This window comes from Oryzias latipes, chromosome 24 (assembly GCF_002234675.1).
Source record: "Oryzias latipes chromosome 24, ASM223467v1".
Classification (NCBI taxonomy): Eukaryota; Metazoa; Chordata; class Actinopteri; order Beloniformes; family Adrianichthyidae; genus Oryzias; species Oryzias latipes.
This window is the reverse complement of record NC_019882.2, coordinates 15052667-15074461: the sequence shown is the minus strand read 5'-3', so window position 1 is coordinate 15074461 and position 21795 is coordinate 15052667. Positions and strand designations below refer to the sequence as shown.

The window sequence follows — 21795 nt, the reverse complement described above, 5'->3', positions numbered from 1 at the left end:
ACATGTAGGACACCAGTCTTCAAGGCTTGCATTTGGGCACCCAACCAACATGGCTGCTTTCATGAGTCTTCTAAACTTTTCCTTTCATTCTTACTTTCAGACTTTTTTTGTCCCACATCACACCTGAAATCTTCCTCCACGTGTTTGCACACTTTCCTTCTCCTCTTTCCCCAAACTCTCAATTGCAAACGATTGTTTACCTACATTGACAAATATTTTCATTTCACAGCTAAGATTCAATTGCAAAAGACAAAAGAATTAATAAGCATGGGGCCGTGCAACAGACTGCCGACTTGTTCAGGGTGTTCCCCGCCTTCGCCTAACAGTAGATGGGTAGGCTCCAGCAACCCCATGACCCCAAAGGGGATTCACCGGGTTCTGATAGATGGAAATAATAAATTGAAGAACTTAAAAAACAAAGTAAGCTGTAAGTATGCCCGAGGACAAAGATTACCCAAGAAGGCAGCAACTAAAAGAATGAAACATGCAGGAAGAAAACAGGTGCAACATACCAAGGATGATCAGAGGTAGGAAGATAGAAGCAAAGAAGGGCCTCAAAGAACAAAAAATCCAAGATATGTTGAAAACAAGGGAAAAAAATAACTATAAGATTACTACACAAAAGGCAACTTCCTTAAAATTTGTTTAAGACAGAATTCAAATAACAAAATCAACTACTAAGCTCCTGGTTGTACACATTGTGAGGAAAAGGTTACATTTGATAAAAAGAAGTGCATCTTAAGTCATTTATGTGCAGGATACTGATCTTTGCACAGGAGAGGTGACTTTTTAATAAAACATACGTTTAATTTTATAAATATTAGTTTTGTACCTCTTAAATGTATCAGTTTAAACAAAAAAAGCTGTTTAGCAACTGCAATGGATTTTACTTTTTGATTTAAGCATAGTAGAAAAAAAAAGGTCGGGAAGACCTGCTGACAACACAAAAACTGCAAATCAGTGAAAATAACAGTTGATCAAAATAAGGTGACAAGTCTTTCCTCTGTTCTTTTTCTTAAAGCAACAGTTTCCAAATACCGGTAAACTCAAATGTATATATGACTTGGCTTTTTCCTAACACCATTTGACAGCCTTAGTTATAATAGAGGAATCATGTATGACCATGATATATGCCCTTTTGAATACAACTCTTCTAATTTAAAATTATGTGATAATAAAATATTACAGATTTCTTGTAATGGAGGTAATGATGGTTTCTATGGTGCTATCAAACATTGAATTAGTTATCTACTAAAAAATAATGTAAGATGGATTAAAAAAAACACATTTTCTAAACTTTTGAAATTGATTACTAAAGGTTCTTTAAAAAAATTTTAGCAAAAAAGTGAAATTCTATATTTTTTGAAAGGTTATTGAACTATTTAGACATTTCAAAGAGCCAAAGAAAAAAAACGTTTCTACATACAACTACAAATACAAATACATTTCTATTTTCATTTTTATCAATTTTGAAATTTAAAACCTGTTTTTGTGGGATACTGAGATTGAGCTTGTATGCAAGAGTTTGGTAGTATTTGCCTGGGGGTTTGATAGTACCCAACTTCTATAGCCTAATAGTGTTACAGGACTATAATAGTACTTGTGTAAAAGCATAGTAGAGTTTGTGCGACAAAGCATGCAGTATGTCTTATATGGCCTCTCCTAAAAGACAATAAGAATGAAGTGAATGTTACTTGATGAAGGATTTGGAGATGCATTTGTGCTCCATGGCTCCACCGTGTGGAACAATAGAGCTTTGACAAACACAACAATCCCCATCAGAAAACAAATGCACAACAATTGTAATTATTTATAACAAACATGTTATAAATAAGTAGCTCGACCTAGACAGCAATGCCTTTTTCAGAACAGCGGCTGGTGTAAAAACCAATAAGTAAATTCAAGTTAAAAACAAGCCTTTTGGGATGTTTTCTTTCACTTATTGTCACGCTATCTTGTGTGCCTCGAGCTTATTTAGTCTTTTTCGTCTGTCTGCGTGCATGCATGTATATTTGTCATGAAAGACAGCTTTGGACCAGAAAAATAAGACAAACACACCTGCAAATAAAGATGAGGAAAGATGTAATTGCGCCTTTTAAAAAAATAAAAAATTTGAAAGGCTTTCATTGAACTTGTGAGTCTCCCTTTCAGACCAAAGTACTTAATTGACTTCAGATTTGGGACGTTTTTCTTCATATTTCTGTATTAAATTTGTTTTCTCAAATGTTGCTGACAAACTATTTGTCATTAAGTACAAAAATGATGAATAATGTTCTTTTTGAGGATTATTATTGATCATTTTTAGTGATATACCCTCCAAAGATGTATGGCTTATTTTAAAAAATAAAAAAAAGCACAAAGAACCCAAAGGAGACGAAAAGAGTCTTTAAGATTTTGATTTTCCTTTTGTCACAGGTTAATACAATGAAGGCTTACAGTAATCTATCTTCTGGAGACAGAAGTGAAACTCTGGTAAAGAAAATACTCTAACAGCACCCTCTGGGGATTTCTTTTGTCATTTACAAACCACAACCTTAAATGGTGCAAGACAACTTGTCTTAGTCATTTCATTGTCCCTGGCTGATGTTTCTGAGTGTTTCAATGTAACTAATGATGTTATAACATGGGACAATACGTACAAGTGAATGTATGTCATGTGGAGCAATGTGAGTCCTTTGTCTTCATTGAAACTGTATCTGCTCGTGCAAGTTATAAAAATGTTTTTCATTCTTCAAAGCAAAGCTTATAAGTAACTTTTACCAGTAAGTCATTTTTTATTAAAAGAGATTCATCACATATTTGTTCTAATTTATATTACTTAATAATTCAGTTCTCCAGGCAGTGATGATGTCTGTCTGGTAGAAAATATTGACTTGATGAAAGAGGAAAGCACAGCTGATTGTTGTTTGATTAACTGTGATTTGAAACATTGTTACTGTGCATGATGTTGCACTCAAATCAAGTAAAGGGACACCAAGCATGCATGAGTTAACTTATCATCTGCAAAATCAGACACATCAAAACAAACCTTGACAACACACATTGTCAGGATTCACCCAAATACATTCTACCCTCAGCACCTATTTGCCTGTCTGTCCTGACACACATTAACATGTAAGAGATTAATCAGACACAACGTGCAAAACAAACAAATTGAACTAAACTGAGGGATGACAGGGGGGTAAGTCCTAACATTCTCTTTTGTCAATTTCTAAATGTCCACATAACTCATATGTCCTCAACAATGGAGGACACATGGATGAATGAATGATAATTGTCCAAAAACTAAACCCTGTGGGACATCACGTGTGCTGGAGACTCACCAAGATTCTTTGACCTTCAGTGGCAAAATCTGGAATATTTGAAATACTACACCCTTGACTTGTACAGTATGGAGCTGCTGCTTTGTATGGCTTTGGCATTTCAGCTCCACGCAATATGCAGCAAAAATCAAAACTCCTCCCTTTCACAAAGACCTATTTCAACCATCATTCCAAAAACCATATCAACATGAAAACTTCTGGAACCCTTCACAAGTTATCAGCAAGTGATTAGGGCAGGGAGAGGGGTGGTGTCATTTAGTTTTTAATCAGAAGCCAGCTGCAAGGACAGCTGAGAGCTGAGCTGCAGTGAGCATTAATCAACGCGTCCTGCAGTGAGGCATGGAGCCAGATATGTACGCACACACTCGCAAAAGGAAACGGATGTTTGTCAGCACACTAATAATACTTCCTCTTCTGTGTGTTCACTGCTGAGAAGAAGCACATAAACACACACAGCAGGACATAAGAAGGCAGAAATGAAAAGCACAACAGTTAGACTGGAAAACTTGCAGAAATCTATTGGAAACATGGAGTTGGATTCATACTGACATCAATGAAGTAACAGAAAAGTATCAGGTGAATTACATGTGTTTTTTAAAAAGAACTCTGTTGGGGCCTATTGGTTTGGAATGCTCTGTCCTGCAAAGAACAGAGCTCATGTGATCTATGCGCACTGGAACAATTTAGATTTGCTTTGCTGTCTGCTGATGTGCAAAAATGTAACAAGTACCCATGAAATGAACTGTGTATCAGTTGCTTCAGTCCAGTTTTACTCAAACTTTACCTTATTTACTGTAAAGATAGGTGAAAATGAGTGCCATCATGTGTTTTATTAAAATGTGCTTTGGTCTACTTTGGCAAATTACATTTTTAGATATATTTTGTCTATGGTGACTTTAAACATTTGAACATTATGCTGGATAGATATGTAGGAAAAAGGGAAAGTGGATTTCTGCCCTATCAATAAATATCTGTTGACACTAAATCATTTCATTTCCATTTGTGGTCTTTCAGACCTTTTTAAATGTTCTTGACTGTCCACTGTGATGGCTCTTGGTCATTTTTATATTATAGTAAAATGAATCTACCATGCCTCAATCCAAATGGTATTTTCCAATATTGATATTTTTGATTTATTTCGTTTAAAGATGATTTTATAATTGCATAGGTCAATTCAATTAATAATCTGCCTCAAACAACTTGATGAATCTAGGATTTTAAATTGATAAATCAATTACGTAGATTAATTGTTACACCCCTATTACTTGGATATATTCTAAATTGGCCCTCAGGTGTGAATGTGAGCCTATATAAAGGTTGTGTGGACTTGTATGTACCCCACCTTTACCTGAAAGTTACTAGGGTAGGCTCCAGCAACCCTCACCAGGTTTAAAAAATAGATGAATGGCTATTACTAAATGTATATATTTATAAATTGCTGTGTATCACGAAAAAGTCGTGTGTTTTCCCCCCTGCTTTGTACAAAAACCTTTCTGCCGAGCAAATATTCAACATAGCTTTTGCGGGTTCCACCGGAAATACCTGTAAATTTTCAAAGTAAATGCATGTATTGCTGTTTTTATTTATTTCACCAATATGGTAATATTGTACAGTGGCAGTTCAACCTCGTTTTAGGCTAGGTTATTTCAAAAAACTATTTTTTTAAAGATAGAACTGTTTCTTACGGTAACTAAAACCCCGCAAAAGGCAATGGGTTCAATACTGAAAGGGCTTTTCAAACATCCATCAGATGATTGAAGAATGTCAACAAGACGCAGGCCACGACCAAAGGTTTGCTGTTACTTATTTTGCTGACCGACTGAAAAAATCAAAAGTTCATGTGACTTATTGTGCTGCTTAAAGTGTCATGTCAGTCCCTCCCCAGCCAAAGCCTCCCATGTTGACGCCCCTTCAGAGAACTGCAGAAGAAAGTTTGATGTCGTAAACTGCCGCGTCTGTGCATACGCGGAACAGCGTGACGAATGAGAAAGAACCGATTCTTTTGCATTGACAGAACTGAAAGAAAATATCGTTCTCCAAACAGGACCGTCTGGGTACTTTAAGAGCAATCTGGATATCTGATCTATAACGTTTTGCTACAAGGAAACTACAGTTTTAAAAAGTGGATGTCCTAAACGGGTTGACTTCAGGTACTTAAAGTTTAAGGTAAGGTTCTTTGCTCCAAAATAACTTTCTGTACAATTGTGTAAAGACTTCAGAATTTTTTTTAGTAGTAGACCCAACAGCCCGTGTTTTTTCGTTCCCCTTTGTGTTTTCAAAGTTTGCCCCATCTGTCAGAACTCCCAACGACACAGCTGTTTAAAGACAAACTCTTGCTGTTTAGTTAAACTTAAAGGAATCAAATAAATCAATACATATATCCCATTGTGTTAACGCGACTCAGTAATGTGTTTATGAGTGGTGACTGTGAAGGTATGTCGAACTTTATAACTTTAGTCCGCTTCCGCGTGACCTGGAGCGTGCTTGACTATTACGGGAGAAGCTACTGTGTTGACTTGTGACTAATTAAAACGACCGCGCAGCCGCAGACGGTCTTTGTCTGGAGAACAAATAAAATACAATTTGAAATATTAACAGTAAATAAAAATAGGTGAATAAAAGATTAAGTCTACGTTAAACTTAAAACAACAACAACAACAATTAAATGACAACGCCTATTCTAAACAGGTGTTCCCTGAAACTAGAACCGAGTAGCAACCATTTCCCTCAGGCTAAAACCGCCCTAGTTCTGACAAACGTTTCTTTTCTTTACAAATTAAAAACACAGTCTGAAACAAACAACATAAACTAGTAATTTTATCAATTACGATTTTTTTGTCTCTTCTTTTTAATAAATTTTTATTTTTTACATGGACATGGTCATGTATTTTTGTTTTGTTTTTTGAACATTTAAAGTCTCTCTACAATCATTTATTAATCTATTATAGAAGCGTTCCCAGTGTTTTTTAAAATATGATTATGCCATTTTTTGCCAAAATCCAAAAACCTGTGTCATTTTCTGGGATATAGTTTTTGGAGAGCAGCTGGAGTTCATCAGACATTCACCTCTGAGTTGTGGGCGACATTGTTGGTGCGGAAGTAAGCCTCTGCTGATATCCCATCATTTATTTGTTTACACTCTCCCCCTCTAGCTCACAGCCCCTTACAGCCAACCCCAAGCAAACATTAGTGATGCAACAAAAATGGTGAGCAATATTGGAGCTATCCAGCCAGACAGTGTCAAGAAAGATCTCAACTCGGACGAGGAAAACAAAGACGTACATGGATTTATTTGTCTGAAAGTGGATGCATGAAGCAGTGAGACTTTAGCCCTCCCATTTCACTTGCTGTGTCAAAAAATCAAGCTTTTTCAAAAGGCATCTTTTCATCTTCTACTGATTCTCCTCGACTTGAATAAAGAAATAATCAGAAATACAATTTTAATATTGATTTTCCTTATATATGTCTCCCACATGAGTAAAATGCTTAAAGAATATGTTAAAAAAAACACCCAAAAACAATTTTCTTTGAAGTGGGTCTGTAAAACATGTTTTGTTATTTTTTAAACTTGAAAACGTATTTAAAAAATAACCTAACTTATTATTTGTCTTTTAAATTAAATTAAAGAAGCATATATTGGATGAATTTTCAATAAAAAAAATAATTCATGTAGAAAAATATATGTAGAAGTTGCTTTAAATTTTATTATTATTATTATTTTGTAATTGGGAATGATTGAAAATGTGCTCCGTTGAGCTTAAGGCTCAATTCCTTACATTTTTCACTTTTGTTCTTCAAACAGTAGTGAGATTATCTTATCTACACCTTCAATTTGGAAACTTTTAACACAAGAGTAATGCATCATTGCACTGATGAGCAATGGAGCATTTAAAAAAGAATGAAGCGTAAGAAGTTAAGTAATTACAGTCGTAAGAAAGTGGAAGTGTATTTATTAGGTACTCTGTTTTTTATTTTTTTATTCTATTTTTGAGCAACTACTGTAGCGATGCAGGCCAAAGGGTTTCATGGTACTCATTGAAAAATAAGGTAACGACACATTGGCTAATCTGTATATTGTGTTAAATCAGACACTTCACAAAACATTCATAGTGTTGTTACTAGGCCACATATCTGATATTAATTAACATTTGTGAAAAGTTTAGTGTCAAACAACTTTACTGTCAAAGTCAGAAAGTGTTTGATTTTCTTAATGTTAGCAATAGTGACAGCAGACATTAAATTACAAACAGGTTTTTGATCAAAAATGTTCTTAAGAATAAGTTGTTTAGCTGTTTGCTTTAGGTTAAAAAGTTAAGACTGCTGACTTTGAAAAATGCTTTTTTTTATTTTGTATGCTTCATTAACCAGTAACTTTGAAAAAAAAGCTCTTTTTCTCCTAAACTCAGCACCACAAAATTAGCTGAAAATTCACCTTAATGTTGTTTTCATCGGTTTTCTGCAGGAGATCTGTTGGAGGTCAGTCATGGCTCTCCGCTGGCAGGACCCAAGGGATCTGCTGGATCTAAATTTTGCCAATTCTTCTGGTTTCCTGGACGGCTGCTTCAGCACCAACCAGAGCACCGTCCTCTCTGGACTCAACTTTGGAGGAATTCCACTCGTCCTGCTGCTTGACTTCTGTGTTTTTATTGTAGGTTTTTTGTCTCTCAGAAAACTCCAATCAAGTGACAGAAATTTAAGCTTTTTTATATTTTTTTTGATTGTTTTTGACAAGGCTTTGTTTTAATCTACCCTTAAAGCAGTCACAGTTTTTTTTCGTCTCCTACAGGTGTTGCTGGTTCTCTTTTCCATAATCCGGGAAAAATTCTGGGACTATGGTCGTTTAGCGTTGGTTTCAGACAGTGATGGGTAAACTCATAGTTTCAACTTTTTATCAGCAGAAAAAAAAATTTGATTTTTCTTAATTAACCTTTCTGTTTCAGTTTTAATGAATCAACACATCGTCGCTATGGACGTATGTCATCTGCAGCTTCTAACACAGAGGACTTTGGATATGAGTCGGTGTGTATAAAAAGAGCTAAACTTCTTTTTTTTTTGTCATCTTCTGCTTTTTAAACTGCTTTCTCTGTCTTTTAAAGGGCTTCTGCTCCTGGCTGCCATATATCGTCAGAATGGAGTGAGTGTTTTGCTGCGTTGGACACCTTCTTTTTTCTCCCCCTCCTAAATCTGCCTCGTCATGCGAGGCAAAATTGAAGGTTTGAATTTCACAACTTTAACAAAGACTTTTTGTGTTCCAGTGAAGAAAAGATCAAGGAGAAATGTGGCATAGACGCCGTCCACTATCTGTCCTTCCAGCGTCATCTGATCATCCTGCTCGTGGTTATTACCGTCACCTCCCTCGCAATCATAATGCCTGTTAATATGTCTGGAGACCTGCTGAGTGAGTTTGACAAATAACACACCCTGTTTCAAAGCACAGCTTGCGTTACAAAACACTCATGATGAAACTTCATTTCACAAAGTAAATAAAGGAAGAATTATGGGGAAAATTAATTTTTCTGTATGTTTGAAATGTTTATCTACTGACTTTTAGGTTAAACCCTGGCTTGATCACAACATTTTTAATGAGATATGCCGCTCATTGAGGCTTCCAATAAAGAAGAATTCAATTTTTAGGCTTCTTATTGGGTGTTTTAGAAAATAAGTTTAAGCTTTATAAAACTAGTTCAAGATCACACGTGTCCTGCTACTGACAACTGCATGAAGTTATTTGTGCTTAAAAATTCCAGTCAAGATTTCAAAGTTATCATTTTAGTGTAATGTATGCATGTAAGTCAAGCCGTCACCACGGCAGACTGCATTCTTTAACCATTAGCAACTGTCATGTGTGCAGATTTAGTTAGTTAGGTCTTGGGTTAGAACTTAAGAAATGCTAAAAATGTCTCTCTTTTTTAGAAAACGACCCCCAAAATTTTGGAAGGACGACTATCGGGAATCTTAAAACTGGGTAACTTTAATGGAAAATGTGTTCTGTAGAAATTTTTGAGGTGTTTGTGCCTTAAAAAAAAACGTGACTGTTCTACAGAAACAACTTGTTATGGCTGCACACGGTGTTTGCGGTCATCTACCTGGCCCTGACGGTGGTGATGCTGAGAGTCCACACATCCCAAATGAAAGGCCTTCGCAAGGAAACAGTGCGTCTCCTGTCTGCTTGAACCAAGACTGTTAGTTGGAATTATGTAGTCACCTTAAACTGTTTGGTTTTGAAGGCCAGGAACACCTTGTTTGTGAGTCCAGTTCCTAAAACGGCAACAGAGGAGGACGTGAAAGCTCACTTTGTGTGAGTAAACCAGCATCTCTTGAGAAGGTTTCTTTCTCGTGTGTGTTCATAATTCATAGCTGTGACCAATCTTTCACTGGCTGTTCTGTTTTTTCACAGAGAAGCGTATCCCACTTGTGAAGTATGTGCTGTAACTTTGGGCTATGATGTGGCCCGACTCATGCACCTTGATAAGGAAAGGTAATATGTGAGAAACACTTTGACTTACAAAGTCCCACTTTCTGCACAGTTAGCACCATTACATTCTAATAAATAGGGGTTTAAAGATTCATTTTAACAATGATTTGATTCATATCATAATTTGGGGTTGGCGATCTGATTCCTAGTCGATATGATTGCAGGTAAAGTTTTCCAGATTCAAGCAATCAAGAAAACAAGAATTAATTGCATTCACCATTTAGTTTCCTAAAGTTCAGCCCACGGTTGTTTTTCTACATCAAAATAATCCAAAGGGAACATAATTAGAACATTCTAGCACACTGAAAGGTCACATGTCTTTGCTAAATTCTAAGTGTTTCCACACAGGGACTGATCTTGTTGTCTGCTGTGTTGACACTTGGTGTTTTTTATGTTATAGTAAAATAAACCTAGCATGTCTCAATCCAAATGGTATTTTTCAATATTGATATAATTAATTTATTTCATTTTGAAACAATTCTATGATGGTATAGGCTAAATAATAACTGTCCCCAGACAGATCAATCTGGTTGGATTCAATAATCATTACATCCCTACTAATCAACAATAAGAATATTGAACGTCTCTCCTTGTTGTATGACTATCTTAGTGGTATAACCCACACATTTCATCTGCTATTTAGTTTTTATAACTCTAACTGTTGCCAATTTGATCCATTTATCTTCTGCTATAATAGTTTTACCCCCATGAAGAGGAATGCATTCTTCCTCATTTAAGGCACATGTGCATCATATTTGGATTTCTTTTTGTCTCACTTTTTTTGAACTCAGGTTGCGAGCTGGAAAAAACCTCCGGTACTACGAACGCGTCTTGGATAAAACGGGTCAGCGGGAGCTGATCAACCCTCGCTTATGTGGCCACATATGTTGCTGCTCCGGCTGTGTGAAGGTGAGGAGTGATCTGATCTGACAGTTCTGTCGCGGTAAAATATAAGCGTTATGTGGAAGACAGATTTTTCATTTTTTTTTCTGTGCTTGGTTTCCTTCAGGTTGACGCAATTGAGTATTACTGCGGCAAAGAAAAGTTCCTGCTGGAAGAAGTGAGACAGGAGGCTGAAATCGTACCGCAGCACACCTTAGGGATCGCTTTTGTCACCTTGAAAAACGAGGCTATGGCTAAGTAGTGCGTCAATTTTTCTTTTTTATTACAAACTTTTCTCATGACTGCATCAGAGAGAATCCACAGAAATTCTTAAGCCATCCATGGCCAAAGTCCCCGTTTTGTTTCCTAGACTTTAACTGAATCACGTGGGGCTTGTTGACCTGAATTATAAAGCCATCGTATGATCCTTTTTATGAGGGAAAAATGTGCGGCCGTTTGTGTCTAAAGTCTGTTAATGCGTAACCTTGACGGCAACTGTTTCTGCAGCATTCTGAAGGACTTCAACGCCATCGAGTGCCGGGGGTCAACCTGCTGCGGGAGGGAGCCCCAACCCTCGTCCCAAAGCAGAGCTCTGAAAGTAAACAAGTGGCGTGTCAGCTTTGCACCACATCCCAAAAGTGTATACTGGTAAGAAACGGCAGTCAGTCATCTTCTTAAACTCCACAGACATCACCTGTAGTTTAGTTTTTATTTGTTAAAGCCATGGAATTATCCAGTAATTGAATATTGTCAAGAAGTCTTTTTATAGCAAACTCCCGTGGTCTGCTAAGGAAAAATTCCAGTTCTATTTAAAAAAATGGTTTTCCATCATTTTTAATTATACTAAAATGAAATTATTCTAAAGAAAATGTCAATATTATTAGTCAAAATTATCATGTATCAGTTTGGATATTTATTTTCAATTTAGTTGAATTCCTAACCAAATATAAAAACACTTCTTGTGTGTTATTTTCTCTTTTTTTGGTTGTGTGTTTCTAACTTCTTCTCTATTCCAAAGGGAAAACCTGTCAGTGCGAGGTTTTACCTGGGCTGTTCGCTATGTTTTAATAAATCTACTCCTCTTCCTGCTGCTTACCTTCCTGACCACTCCCACCATCATTATTAACACCTTCGACAAGTTCAACGTGACCAAACCCATCTACTATCTCAATGTGAGTGGCAAACATTAGCTTTAACATGATCCTCCTCAGAGCTTTAAATCGTCCTTTGTGTTCTCTTTATAGAGTCCCATCATTACTCAGTTCTTCCCAACTCTCCTTCTGTGGTCTTTCTCTGCATTGCTGCCTACAATAGTGTACTATTCCACACTGGGAGAAGCCCACTGGAGCAGGTATCCAAACACACTCAGCTGTCTGAAGGCACCAAAGGGTTTGTGCCACAAGATCTAAATGTTATTTTATCCCTCTACTGGTCTCAGGTCCAGCGAACAGCTGAGTATGATGCGGAAACTGTACTTCTTCCTGCTCTTCATGGTCCTGATTCTTCCCTCACTGGGTCTCACCAGGTGATTTACACCGGCTTAAGAAAAGACATGCATGACTAATTTAAACAGTGCAATGATAGAGTCAGGAATAGAATATATTAGAATAAAGAGATAAAATAAAATGAAAGGTCCAAGATGGGTTATTTTTTAGTCATGTTAGCATGCATCTAAAAACACTGTAATGCAAAAGATGAGATTTTTTCCAGCTGTTAGGTATTTTTCTAAAGGGAACAGATGAACTTTCACTTTTTGATTTCTTGATAACTTAATTTTGTGTTTTTTTTTTCTGTGTTTGCATCAGTCTGGCTGTGTTTTTCCGATGGCTGTTTGATAAAGAGTTTCTCAATCTCGGGAAACTCCGATTTGAGTAAGTACTTGTTTTTCTCTTTTCTGCCATCCCATCATACTGATTTAGATTAATTGTTTATGTCAGGCCACTTTTTGTTGGTTTAAAGAAGCACATTTCTCTAAAATCCCTAAATTGTTTTTTACCCTCAGTTGTTGCTACATTCAAACCATCTTTTCTGTTTGTTCTGCTTTCTTTGTTTCATAATCAGGTGCGTGTTTTTACCTGATCAAGGAGCCTTTTTTGTGAACTACGTGATTGCAGCCGGCCTGGTTGGCTCTGGGATGGATTTGTTGCGGTTGCCCGGGTTACTACTTTACCTCATCCGCATGATGCTCGCCCGCTCCGCCGCTGAGAGAAAATATGTGAAACAGGTGTGTGTGTGTCTGTACCAGTTGCACCTGCTGCACCTGATCCTGCTTAGTGAGAAATGACACCTTTTCATATATTAGTTTGTCATAAACACCCCCCCAGCCTCAAACAGCAAAGTCAGGAGATTATTGGGTGTTAATTCAAACTCTGTCATAATCTGTTTGCAGAACCAGGCATATGAGTTTGAATATGGAGCCATGTATGGATGGACTCTCTGTGTGTTTACTGTCATCATGGCCTATAGCATCATATGTCCTATAATTGTCCCCTTTGGTAAGTTCATTTCACCACATTCCATCATACGATAAGCCTATCCTCAGTCAGGTCTAAGACTGTCTGTGTCGTTTCTCTGTGCTTGACTCCATCAGGTCTTCTATACATGTTGCTGAAGCACCTGGTGGACAGACACAACCTGTACTTTGCTTACCTGCCTACGCGCCTCGACCATCAGGTTCACATGGGAGCTGTGGATCAAGCTCTGGCTGCACCCATCATCTGCCTGATATGGCTTTACTTCTTTTCTGTCCTCAGAGCAGGTTAGAAACAATTACTGCTAATTATTCTTTAAGGATTTAACATCTACCTACCCACTGTGGAGCACATTTGCCCCACATTGACATGTTTTTGGTTTCTTACCAGCTGCCACAGATTTGTAAACTCTGGGTAACGTTTGATGCAGCACGACTTTTTTTCAGTATTTTTCATTGTGAATTTTTTAAATTTGATTTATTTTATTCCTTTCACGAATGGGCTTCAGACAGAACTACACAATATGCACTCCAAACACCTGCTAAAGTTACACAATTTCCAAAACCATCCAAATGGCATCCATCTATTTTCAGAACCTGCTAAAGCCCTTAAACGGTCATGGATACCCAAGATGCATTAACACTAATAACAAAGCAGCAAAAAAAAAAAAAAAAGTTTCTTTTTCATTAGAAGTGGGCACTGAAGCTCATCCTAAGTGGATTTAGAGTCTTTTTGAGGTTAAAGGGCCAGATCTTACTGCTATAACACTCCAGCTGCATGCACAACACATTTTAAAATGTTGAAAAGCAAAGAGTGACGCAACAAGGAGCTGGTTATGGCTTTTGTATTTATATTTAGTTCCTTCTTTTTTGTTATTGTTTTTAAAAAGCGGGACTTTTTCTATTCAGTTGCAAAAATAAATGGCGTATGTAGATTAAGAAAAGCAGAACATCAACTTCTTAGACTAATAAAACATTAAGAAACATACATACTAACCTTTAAGTGAGTACTGGTGTACTCATATAAAAAAAAAATATATATATATATATTTTTTATCACAATTATTAGCATGACAATTTTTAACACCAATGAAAAGTATTTCATTACAGTTACATATTCATGCAGAACATATGTATTATAGGAGAAGGGAAATGTGTCTGAATGTGCTAAAGATAGACTTTTGGGTTGGCGTTTTGATTATTTTTTTATACTTTGAACTATTTTACTCTCTTTGTTAATCAGTAAGCCGAACATTTATTTATTTATTTGTTTGTTTTTTATGATTTTTAGTCAGTGTTCCCTTGCTACAAACATTTTTATTTTAGGTTTTCTGCTACATATATGGGGATGGAGAAATTATACAAATTTGAAAATCCAAATCAGCCTCATTTACAAACAGCATAAATACACTTATGCAAAACAGAGTTTTTCTTTTACAAGTTATGAGTATTTCTTGACATATGTATAGTTTTTGAAGTGTGTGCACGTGTGCTTTTCAGGTTTCTGGACCTCCACCTCCTTGTTCACGTTGGTGGTCCTGTGTGTCACCGTTTTCATCTGCGTTGGCTTCACCTGTTTCGGCCATTTTAAGCACCTCAGCCCACATAACTATACGGTGAGTGTTTGATTGGTGTAAATATGATGTTGCACTTCCACAATCTTTTACAGTCCTCCCTTATAAAATGTATGTTTGTTTTTCAGGTCAGTGCACAAGATGAGGATACAGTGGAGGGAGTGGAAGAAAACACTCGGGTAATCGACTCATATTTTGTGAGACAAATTCCACCACTTCAGCAAAGCTCAAGCGTGTTTTAAACATGTGTCAGTCCTGAATTTAGTCAACCTCTGTATGTGTTTAAAGGCTCTATTGATCATCTGTCTCATGTCTGTCATTAACAAAGAAATAAGTAGCATTGTGATGGATTCCCTCTGCTTTGATGGGATTACAGAACTGTGCAGGAATAGGAAAGTAAACTGAAATCCAGATGGATCACATTCTGACACTCTGACCAAGCAGTTATTATGCAGTTTGAATTTGTAGTTTGCAGATTTTAAAGAGCTTCGTCTGTTTTCCATCCTGTTATATTTAATGAAAATGGATCAACAAAAACATCTGTTAAATGTTTTCTTCTTTTCTTTCAGGTTTACCTCCCCAGAGTTCTCAACCCAAAGTCCCCTGTCAGCACATCACAGGACCCTAAACCACCACAGTGTTATGGCTCCACAGAAGACAGCCCAGAAAATGGTTATAGTCCCGTGAGGAACAGCAGTGCTTAACTTCAAGGACTTCAACATTTTGTTGAATTGTTGAGTCGTGTTGCGCCGGAATCCTGATTTGAAGTTTCTTTTCTTCACAATTATGGATACGTCAACTGAGACTGTCACTGTACTTTCTCGCAACATCTGTTTAGTGTTGTTACTTGCTGCACGGAGAAAAAACGGTTTATTTTGTTTTACCTTTTACTGATAATTATATTTTATGTTCAAATATCATGTATTGCATGCTAATAGCTCAAACAGGATATGTTTAATATCTGCAAAGCACAGATATATGGAATATATGATATATGAAGGTATCCAGGAAACTGCCCTTGCAGTTTGGGTTTTGCACACTATAATCAAGCCAGCAGCACAGAACTGCTCAAGCACAGCTTGTTCTGTTCTACTAAGGCATCCAGTTTACATTTCTAACAAGTGCCTTTGATGAAAACAAAGATCTGCCAAGGGAATAACTGATAAATGCACTTTGCTTTTTTGTATTTGTTAAATAATCAAAACAAAATATGAAGAAATGACTGGATTTATGACCCAAATAATTGTTTTGTTTTTTAGCCATTAATGGAATTAATGTTGGGGTCAAACAATGATATGACATTGAACATTGTACTGTGGCTGAAGAAGTGTTTCAAATAGGTCAACCTGTATTTTTTAAATGTTATAATGGTTTATAATTTTATGTTTTTAAAGGATCCAGTCTGAAACCTGGATCTTTGTTTATTTAGGTATTGATTCTTTTAAGCAAAACAGAAATATCAAGTGGGACTAACCTTTGTACAGATTGATGAAGATGTCAATTTACAGTTTTGAATGCAAAGAATAAATCTAATCCTACTTTTTAAGGGTTATTTTATTCAGTAGAGGGCAGTGTTGCGCTGCTGTGAGACTTTGAAGGTACAATGAATGAAGCTGTAACAAGAAGCTCAAGCACTCAATGTTGCATTAAGTATCTCTAACTTGTCATGACACTGGTATGAAGCCAGTTTACTGGTTGAGAGTTCCTGCAGATCCACCTCCTCACCTGATGTTTCGCAGTTTCCAGGCTCTTTCTTCTTTTTTTCCTCCTCGTTTTTGCCCTTTTCCCCTTTCTCAACACGGTACCTGCCTCAGCTAGGAAACAACACTGTCTTCAGATAAAAAGACACTGAGGGTTCTGTGGTGATTAGCAGAGTAGTTAAAAATGTGTAATGAAGTGGTGGGTTAGTGGCTCTGGTGAAAGGAGAAGTTTGAATGAGGCTCAGTGGATTTCTATTGGAGCCTCACAGTTGTGCTTTCACAACAAAAGCCAGTTGAGGAACAATAACTCCTGAATTGAGTTAGTAATTACTTCAGAACATTTAACTCAAGAACCTGACGCACACAGTAATGTGCATATTGCCTTCCATACAAACTACCTGCAAAAAAGGTGGTTGCGCAAGCACCTTTGTACAGCAAATTTGACTGTGACTCTTTTTTTTCCCTCTGGATTACCAGCTTCAGGGATTTCTTTTTTGATTAAACAAAAAAGTCTGCTTGGTGCTACGTGATCAAGTAAATCTAATAACGTGGCCTGTTTTTAAAGAAAATCTAATAATAGACAAACAGAGCAGAAACCCTCCTGTGTAAGGGTCTGGAAATGGATCTGAGCAGGTGAACCTTCACAGGAGAGATCTGTGCAGGGTCACTAATAACTTGCAGATATTCTCTTGAGGCTCCAAGGATGAGAGTTTGGTGTCAAAGACACCTAATATACTGTCTCTGCTGTGTAGGTTTAGTCCAAGCTCTCTGCTGGAAAAACTTCCTCTGTGGAGCTTGAGTAACAGAGATGTGAGGACTGTAGGAGCCTAGGAAGCAGCTGTGTCCAGTAACTGGAACTTTAAAATGATCAGATTCTGACTCCTGGGTCCTGCTTTGGCCCAGATGGTTCTGTGACTTGACTTGTCAGTTGGGATCAGTTGCAAATAAATGGACTGTTGTTCCTACAATCATATTTTAAAATAATTAACTAAGGTTTAAATTCGATTCAGCTCAAAACCAAAAATTCATAGTACCTTTCTGTCACTACAAGGGTGCCTCAGGGTTCCTACCTGGGGCCTCTACTCTTTTTTTTGTTTCATTGTTTTGCTGATGAATTCCAGATCTCTCTGTATAGCAACCCTAATTCCACATTTTTTCTCCTCAACTAAGTGCCTTTCCACCATAAAATCCAGTTTCACTTCAAACGTCACAAAATGAAATCGTAACAAAACTGAGCTCCTGCTTATTGGCACCAAAACAGACAGTTTTCCTCTGAATATTTAAAGCTCTTCAGTTGTCACTCTTCCCTCAGGTAAAGAGTCTGAGTCTCATTCTTAATATTCCCTTGTATTTCCACTCTGTGCCTCAACTCCCAACTCTCCATCCATCTTTGTTGACAGCCTTGTTACATCCCACCTTGATTACTAATTACTTCCACTTCTTTGGTCTTCCAAATCTATTCATAAATTCCAGCTGGGCAACAATTCAGCAACAGACATCACAACAAAAATGTCTTCTTTTCATCATGTTAACCATTTTTACTGTCAACTCCACCCACTTCCTGTAATTTAATTATTTGGATAAAAGTGAAGCTTTGGCACATTTTTTAAAAGGAAGATTAACCTCACTTCCACGTCTATTGAGTTTTTGTGTTACTCTCCTTTATAGATTAGGCCTTCTCTTTCAACCAAAGGCTAAATGGGCCACCTTTTCTTCTCAGCCAACCACAATCAAATTTTTGCCTTCTAATTCATGAATGGTTGTCTCTCCAAAATCTACACAGTGTTGTTGGCCCTCCTCCACCCCGTTCTCCACCTGGAGCAATGCTTTAGCGTGATCTGGCAGACAATTTCTCACCTTCAAGACCATTCATGATCTTGCCCCTCCATACTTGTCGAATTTCCTCCATGTTAATAGGATTTTCTACACCCTCATGGTCCCTCTTTCCCTCACTTTGATATTTCATCTGCCCACCTACGGGAAGCAAAGCCTTCATCTTCTCTGCTCCCAAACTCTGGAACTTACTTCCCCTGACATTGATTCTATTTGTGACTAAAATTCACATGTTCAAGTTAGTCTCATATCTCTCTCAGATTTTATTTGCAGCTCACTTCCATCTTTATTTTGTGTTAATTGGCCATATGCATATAATTTAAAAGCAAGGTTTGCTATGTTGCCCAGACCGCCATCACCAGGGGAGATCCAAACCCATTCTAAAGCCAAGCACAAATTTTGGGCTTGCAGGCAATTACCTTAGCCCAGGCCTCTTCTTATTTGAGCCTGCCGTGGTCAACCCAAAAAAACTGTAGGATTGCCTTCCCATAAGCCCGTGATTTGCAAGATGGACAGCAAAAGCCCAGTGCCACGTAAACCAGGTGGCAGTCAAAGGTTAGATGCCTTTACCGCTCAAATGAGAGATGGAATGTCACCTCATAGAGTGGGAAATAGCATGAGCTTACCCACAAGGCTGAGCGGTACCACCTAGTGATTGTTGGGCTTTCTTCTACAAACAGTTTGGGCCCTCAAACCCAATTCCTTGGGAGGCTATGTACTCCCTTCAACTTTAAATTGTCCATGGCGAGAGGCATCTGGGTCAGGAAGCGGTCTCTTATTGTGATATTGGCTCACAGGCCGACCTGCAGAGCAGAGTACTCAGCCTACTTAGAGTCTTAGAAGGAGTACCAGAAAGTATTCCAACAAGGATCCCTACTCTTCTAATGGAATACTTCAACGCTGACGTGTAATGACTGATAACTGGAGGGGCAGGACAGAGAGAAAAAACCCAAGCGGTGCACTGTCGTTGGACTTCTGTGCCTGTCACAGACTGTCCATTATGAACACCATGTTCAAGCATAAGTGCACATAGCACCAGGACACCGTAGGCAGAGGGTCAATGATTGACTTTGTAGATGTGTCATCCGATTTGAACAGCCATCAACTGGCACAGGAGGAAGCCAGGTTTACCCAGCAGGTTAAACATACTTTGAGAGTTGGAAACATCTGGCTAAATTCACAGTCAGAAGAGTCTATAACTTTAACCAGGTTCCAAAGAAACAATCCAGAAATACAGTGGTGTGTTAGGCTGAATGAGGAGTGCTATCAAGTCCATGTCGCTTGGCAGGCATCAGCTGTCAAAGCCTCATGCAGTGCTGATGGTGACAGAGGCAAAAACTGGACTCTGGGAGGAGTTTGGGGAGGCCATACAGAAGGACTGTTGGTTAGCTATAACCCTTGTGCTATCTTAGATGACCCCACCCTTACATTGACGTGTTCTCCCTACCATGACAAAGGTGGATAAAGGTGGAAAGATTTCGTGTAATCCATGGACACCAGTGAAGATCAAAAATCATTGAAGAAAAAAGGTTCAGAGCACTGTCTAGTGGGTCTAGATGACCCAACTCCCAATGTTAAAGTGCCTAGGATAGCACAAGGGTTAAATACAATTCTGGCAAAGTATCCAGTGCCTCAGGAGGTGAAGCAGTTCTCCAGCAATACTGTCAGCGGAGCAGGTGGGGAGCTGTTGACCTCACTTGCTGTCAAAAGGTGGAAGGAACACTCTGAGGATCTCCATCACATCTCCCCCAATGTCCAACAACGTTAAGACATTCAGCTATAAAAAGCATTAGATTTAATAATTTTAAAATAGGACAAATATTTATTAAAGATTACATTGAGTAAAAGTGATTTTAAAAAAAGCAACCGGTCAATTGAACTGACACATTTAGGAGTGAAAGTAACAAACAAGTCTTAAATACTTTTAAGTTGTGTGTTTATCGTGATCAGATGGGAGCTGAATGGTGGTTTTGTGGTTAAAACTCTCACCTCCTCGCTAGATGTCACTGGTTAGAATCCCAGCTGGATCATTTCTCAGGCACGTTCTCCCCGTGCGTACAAAGGTTTTCCGGATACTCCAGCTTCTGCCCACTGTCCAAAAAAACAGCTTCATAGGTTGATTGATTTCTCCATAATGATCCCCAGGGTCAAATTTTAGCGATGCGGTCTGTGTTGGCCTTGCAATGAACTGGCAACCCATCTGAGGTGTACCCTGCCTTCACAGAACACACAGGACACAGAAGGTGCAGGACAGATGTTAACTAGTTACTGAGATTTCTTTGTATTTTATCTTCTAAACATGGTAAATAATGGATAAACAAAAAAGAAAAGAATTAGAAATGCAAACTTTGCAACAATCAGAAGCACAAAAATGTTCTTTTTTAATTGGAAGGATTAATACATAAAAATAAATCTTTTTTACGTTTACAGGATTTTCCATGTATGGAGGCTCTATAAATTTCCCATTTATATTTGCTTGAGATTAGGTTTTTATTTCTATTTTTTTAGTTAGGTCCAAATGTTTCTTTGAATGATTGTTTAATCATTTGGCTCACAATGCCCCTTTTATTGTTATTGTTTGATTTTAAATGTAGGTTTTACTGAGCTAGTTGTCATTGAAAAGAAATGTGTGGTTTTTTTTTAAACTTCTCAATTTAGCAAAGAATTCTTTCAAGTCTTCATTCAATTTTTAATAAACTAAAAAAAACTAAAGTGCAAATGTTAAAATGTATTGATAGTGATCATTTTGAATAGCTAGTTTGCCTCGTTGGTGTTAATCTCAAAAGTTTCCATAGGTGTGACAACAGCTGAACTTTGTGCCCTGTATACATTCCTGACATTTTTGTCATCTGTTCTTTTGTGTACAACAAATGCTTTTATTTAGTCACCTCACTCCCTCTCTCAGTATTCACTTCATTCTGCCTTCCCAGACCAGTGAACTCCCCCCCAAAAAATCTCTGTTTGTGTGCATTTGTGTATCAAATAAGGATTAAACCCATTTAGGATTCTGAAGTTTTGGGGTCAGATTTCCTCCTTGTCACTGCTAAGATCGATGGATGTGACCTCTGACCAATCTGCTCCAATTTGTATATAAACATGGCCCTGACCAATCACTGCATCGCGTGGGATTATACCAGCCAATGAGCAAGCTTCTGGCAGTATCATGCTCCGTGGCGCTCCCATCTTTTGTCTGTCAGGATTAGTGCCATGGCAACGCTGGCCACATGGGAGGTGAATTTCCCAGAGCAACAGCATAGGGGACAGAAAAAGAACGTCTCAGTCCAAGTCTTACTTCCTTTCCAGGCCAACGAGGGGGGTGCAAGGGCAGGAATTGTGTGTGTGTGTGTTTGTGTGTCAGTCTGGAAGACCAAACCTTCCATCAAGTCTGCCAACGCTGATGCCAGCCTGAGCCACAAGCTCAGAAGTGTGTTTGTCTGTGTGGGTGAGTAGGTGGGTTGGAAGAGGGCTGTCCTTGTGTGCCCACTTCTGTGTGGGGTGCTCTGTGGAAAAGTCACCCCACTCCCTCTCCCTTTTCTTA

General features: G+C 37.9%; 1 protein-coding gene across 2 annotated transcripts; it reads left to right on the top strand.

Annotated features, from left to right (window-relative positions):
• The first annotated feature begins 3790 nt into the window (after positions 1 to 3790).
• Positions 3791 to 16270, top strand: tmem63b (transmembrane protein 63B). Of its 2 annotated transcripts, none has more exons than XM_020714564.2 (23): positions 3791 to 3899; positions 7786 to 7971; positions 8110 to 8189; positions 8264 to 8342; positions 8420 to 8457; positions 8579 to 8721; positions 9237 to 9288; positions 9367 to 9475; positions 9551 to 9621; positions 9721 to 9801; positions 10590 to 10707; positions 10808 to 10941; positions 11188 to 11328; positions 11699 to 11852; positions 11925 to 12031; positions 12119 to 12205; positions 12486 to 12551; positions 12742 to 12904; positions 13070 to 13175; positions 13271 to 13438; positions 14651 to 14766; positions 14853 to 14903; positions 15294 to 16270. In XM_020714564.2, exons 2-23 carry the CDS (start codon positions 7807 to 7809, stop codon positions 15426 to 15428), a joined length of 2364 nt encoding a protein of 787 aa, XP_020570223.1. In that variant the 5' UTR covers positions 3791 to 3899; positions 7786 to 7806; the 3' UTR covers positions 15429 to 16270. The 2 variants fall into 2 exon arrangements, with proteins under 2 accessions (XP_020570223.1, XP_004083891.1); XM_004083843.4 differs by lacking the exon at positions 3791 to 3899 and adding an exon at positions 5137 to 5489.
• Positions 16271 to 21795: the final 5525 nt, after the last annotated feature.

Excerpts from the sequence above, each read along its gene's own strand:
- tmem63b (XM_020714564.2), top strand. The coding sequence starts at position 7,807 with ATGGCTCTCCGCTGGCAGGACCCAAGGGATCTGCTGGATCTAAATTTT. Across the intron at positions 9,476-9,550 it reads AAGGCCTTCGCAAGGAAACA|GCCAGGAACACCTTGTTTGT; the intron begins GTGCGTCTCCTG and ends TTGGTTTTGAAG. Across the intron at positions 13,439-14,650 it reads CTTTTCTGTCCTCAGAGCAG|GTTTCTGGACCTCCACCTCC; the intron begins GTTAGAAACAAT and ends TGTGCTTTTCAG.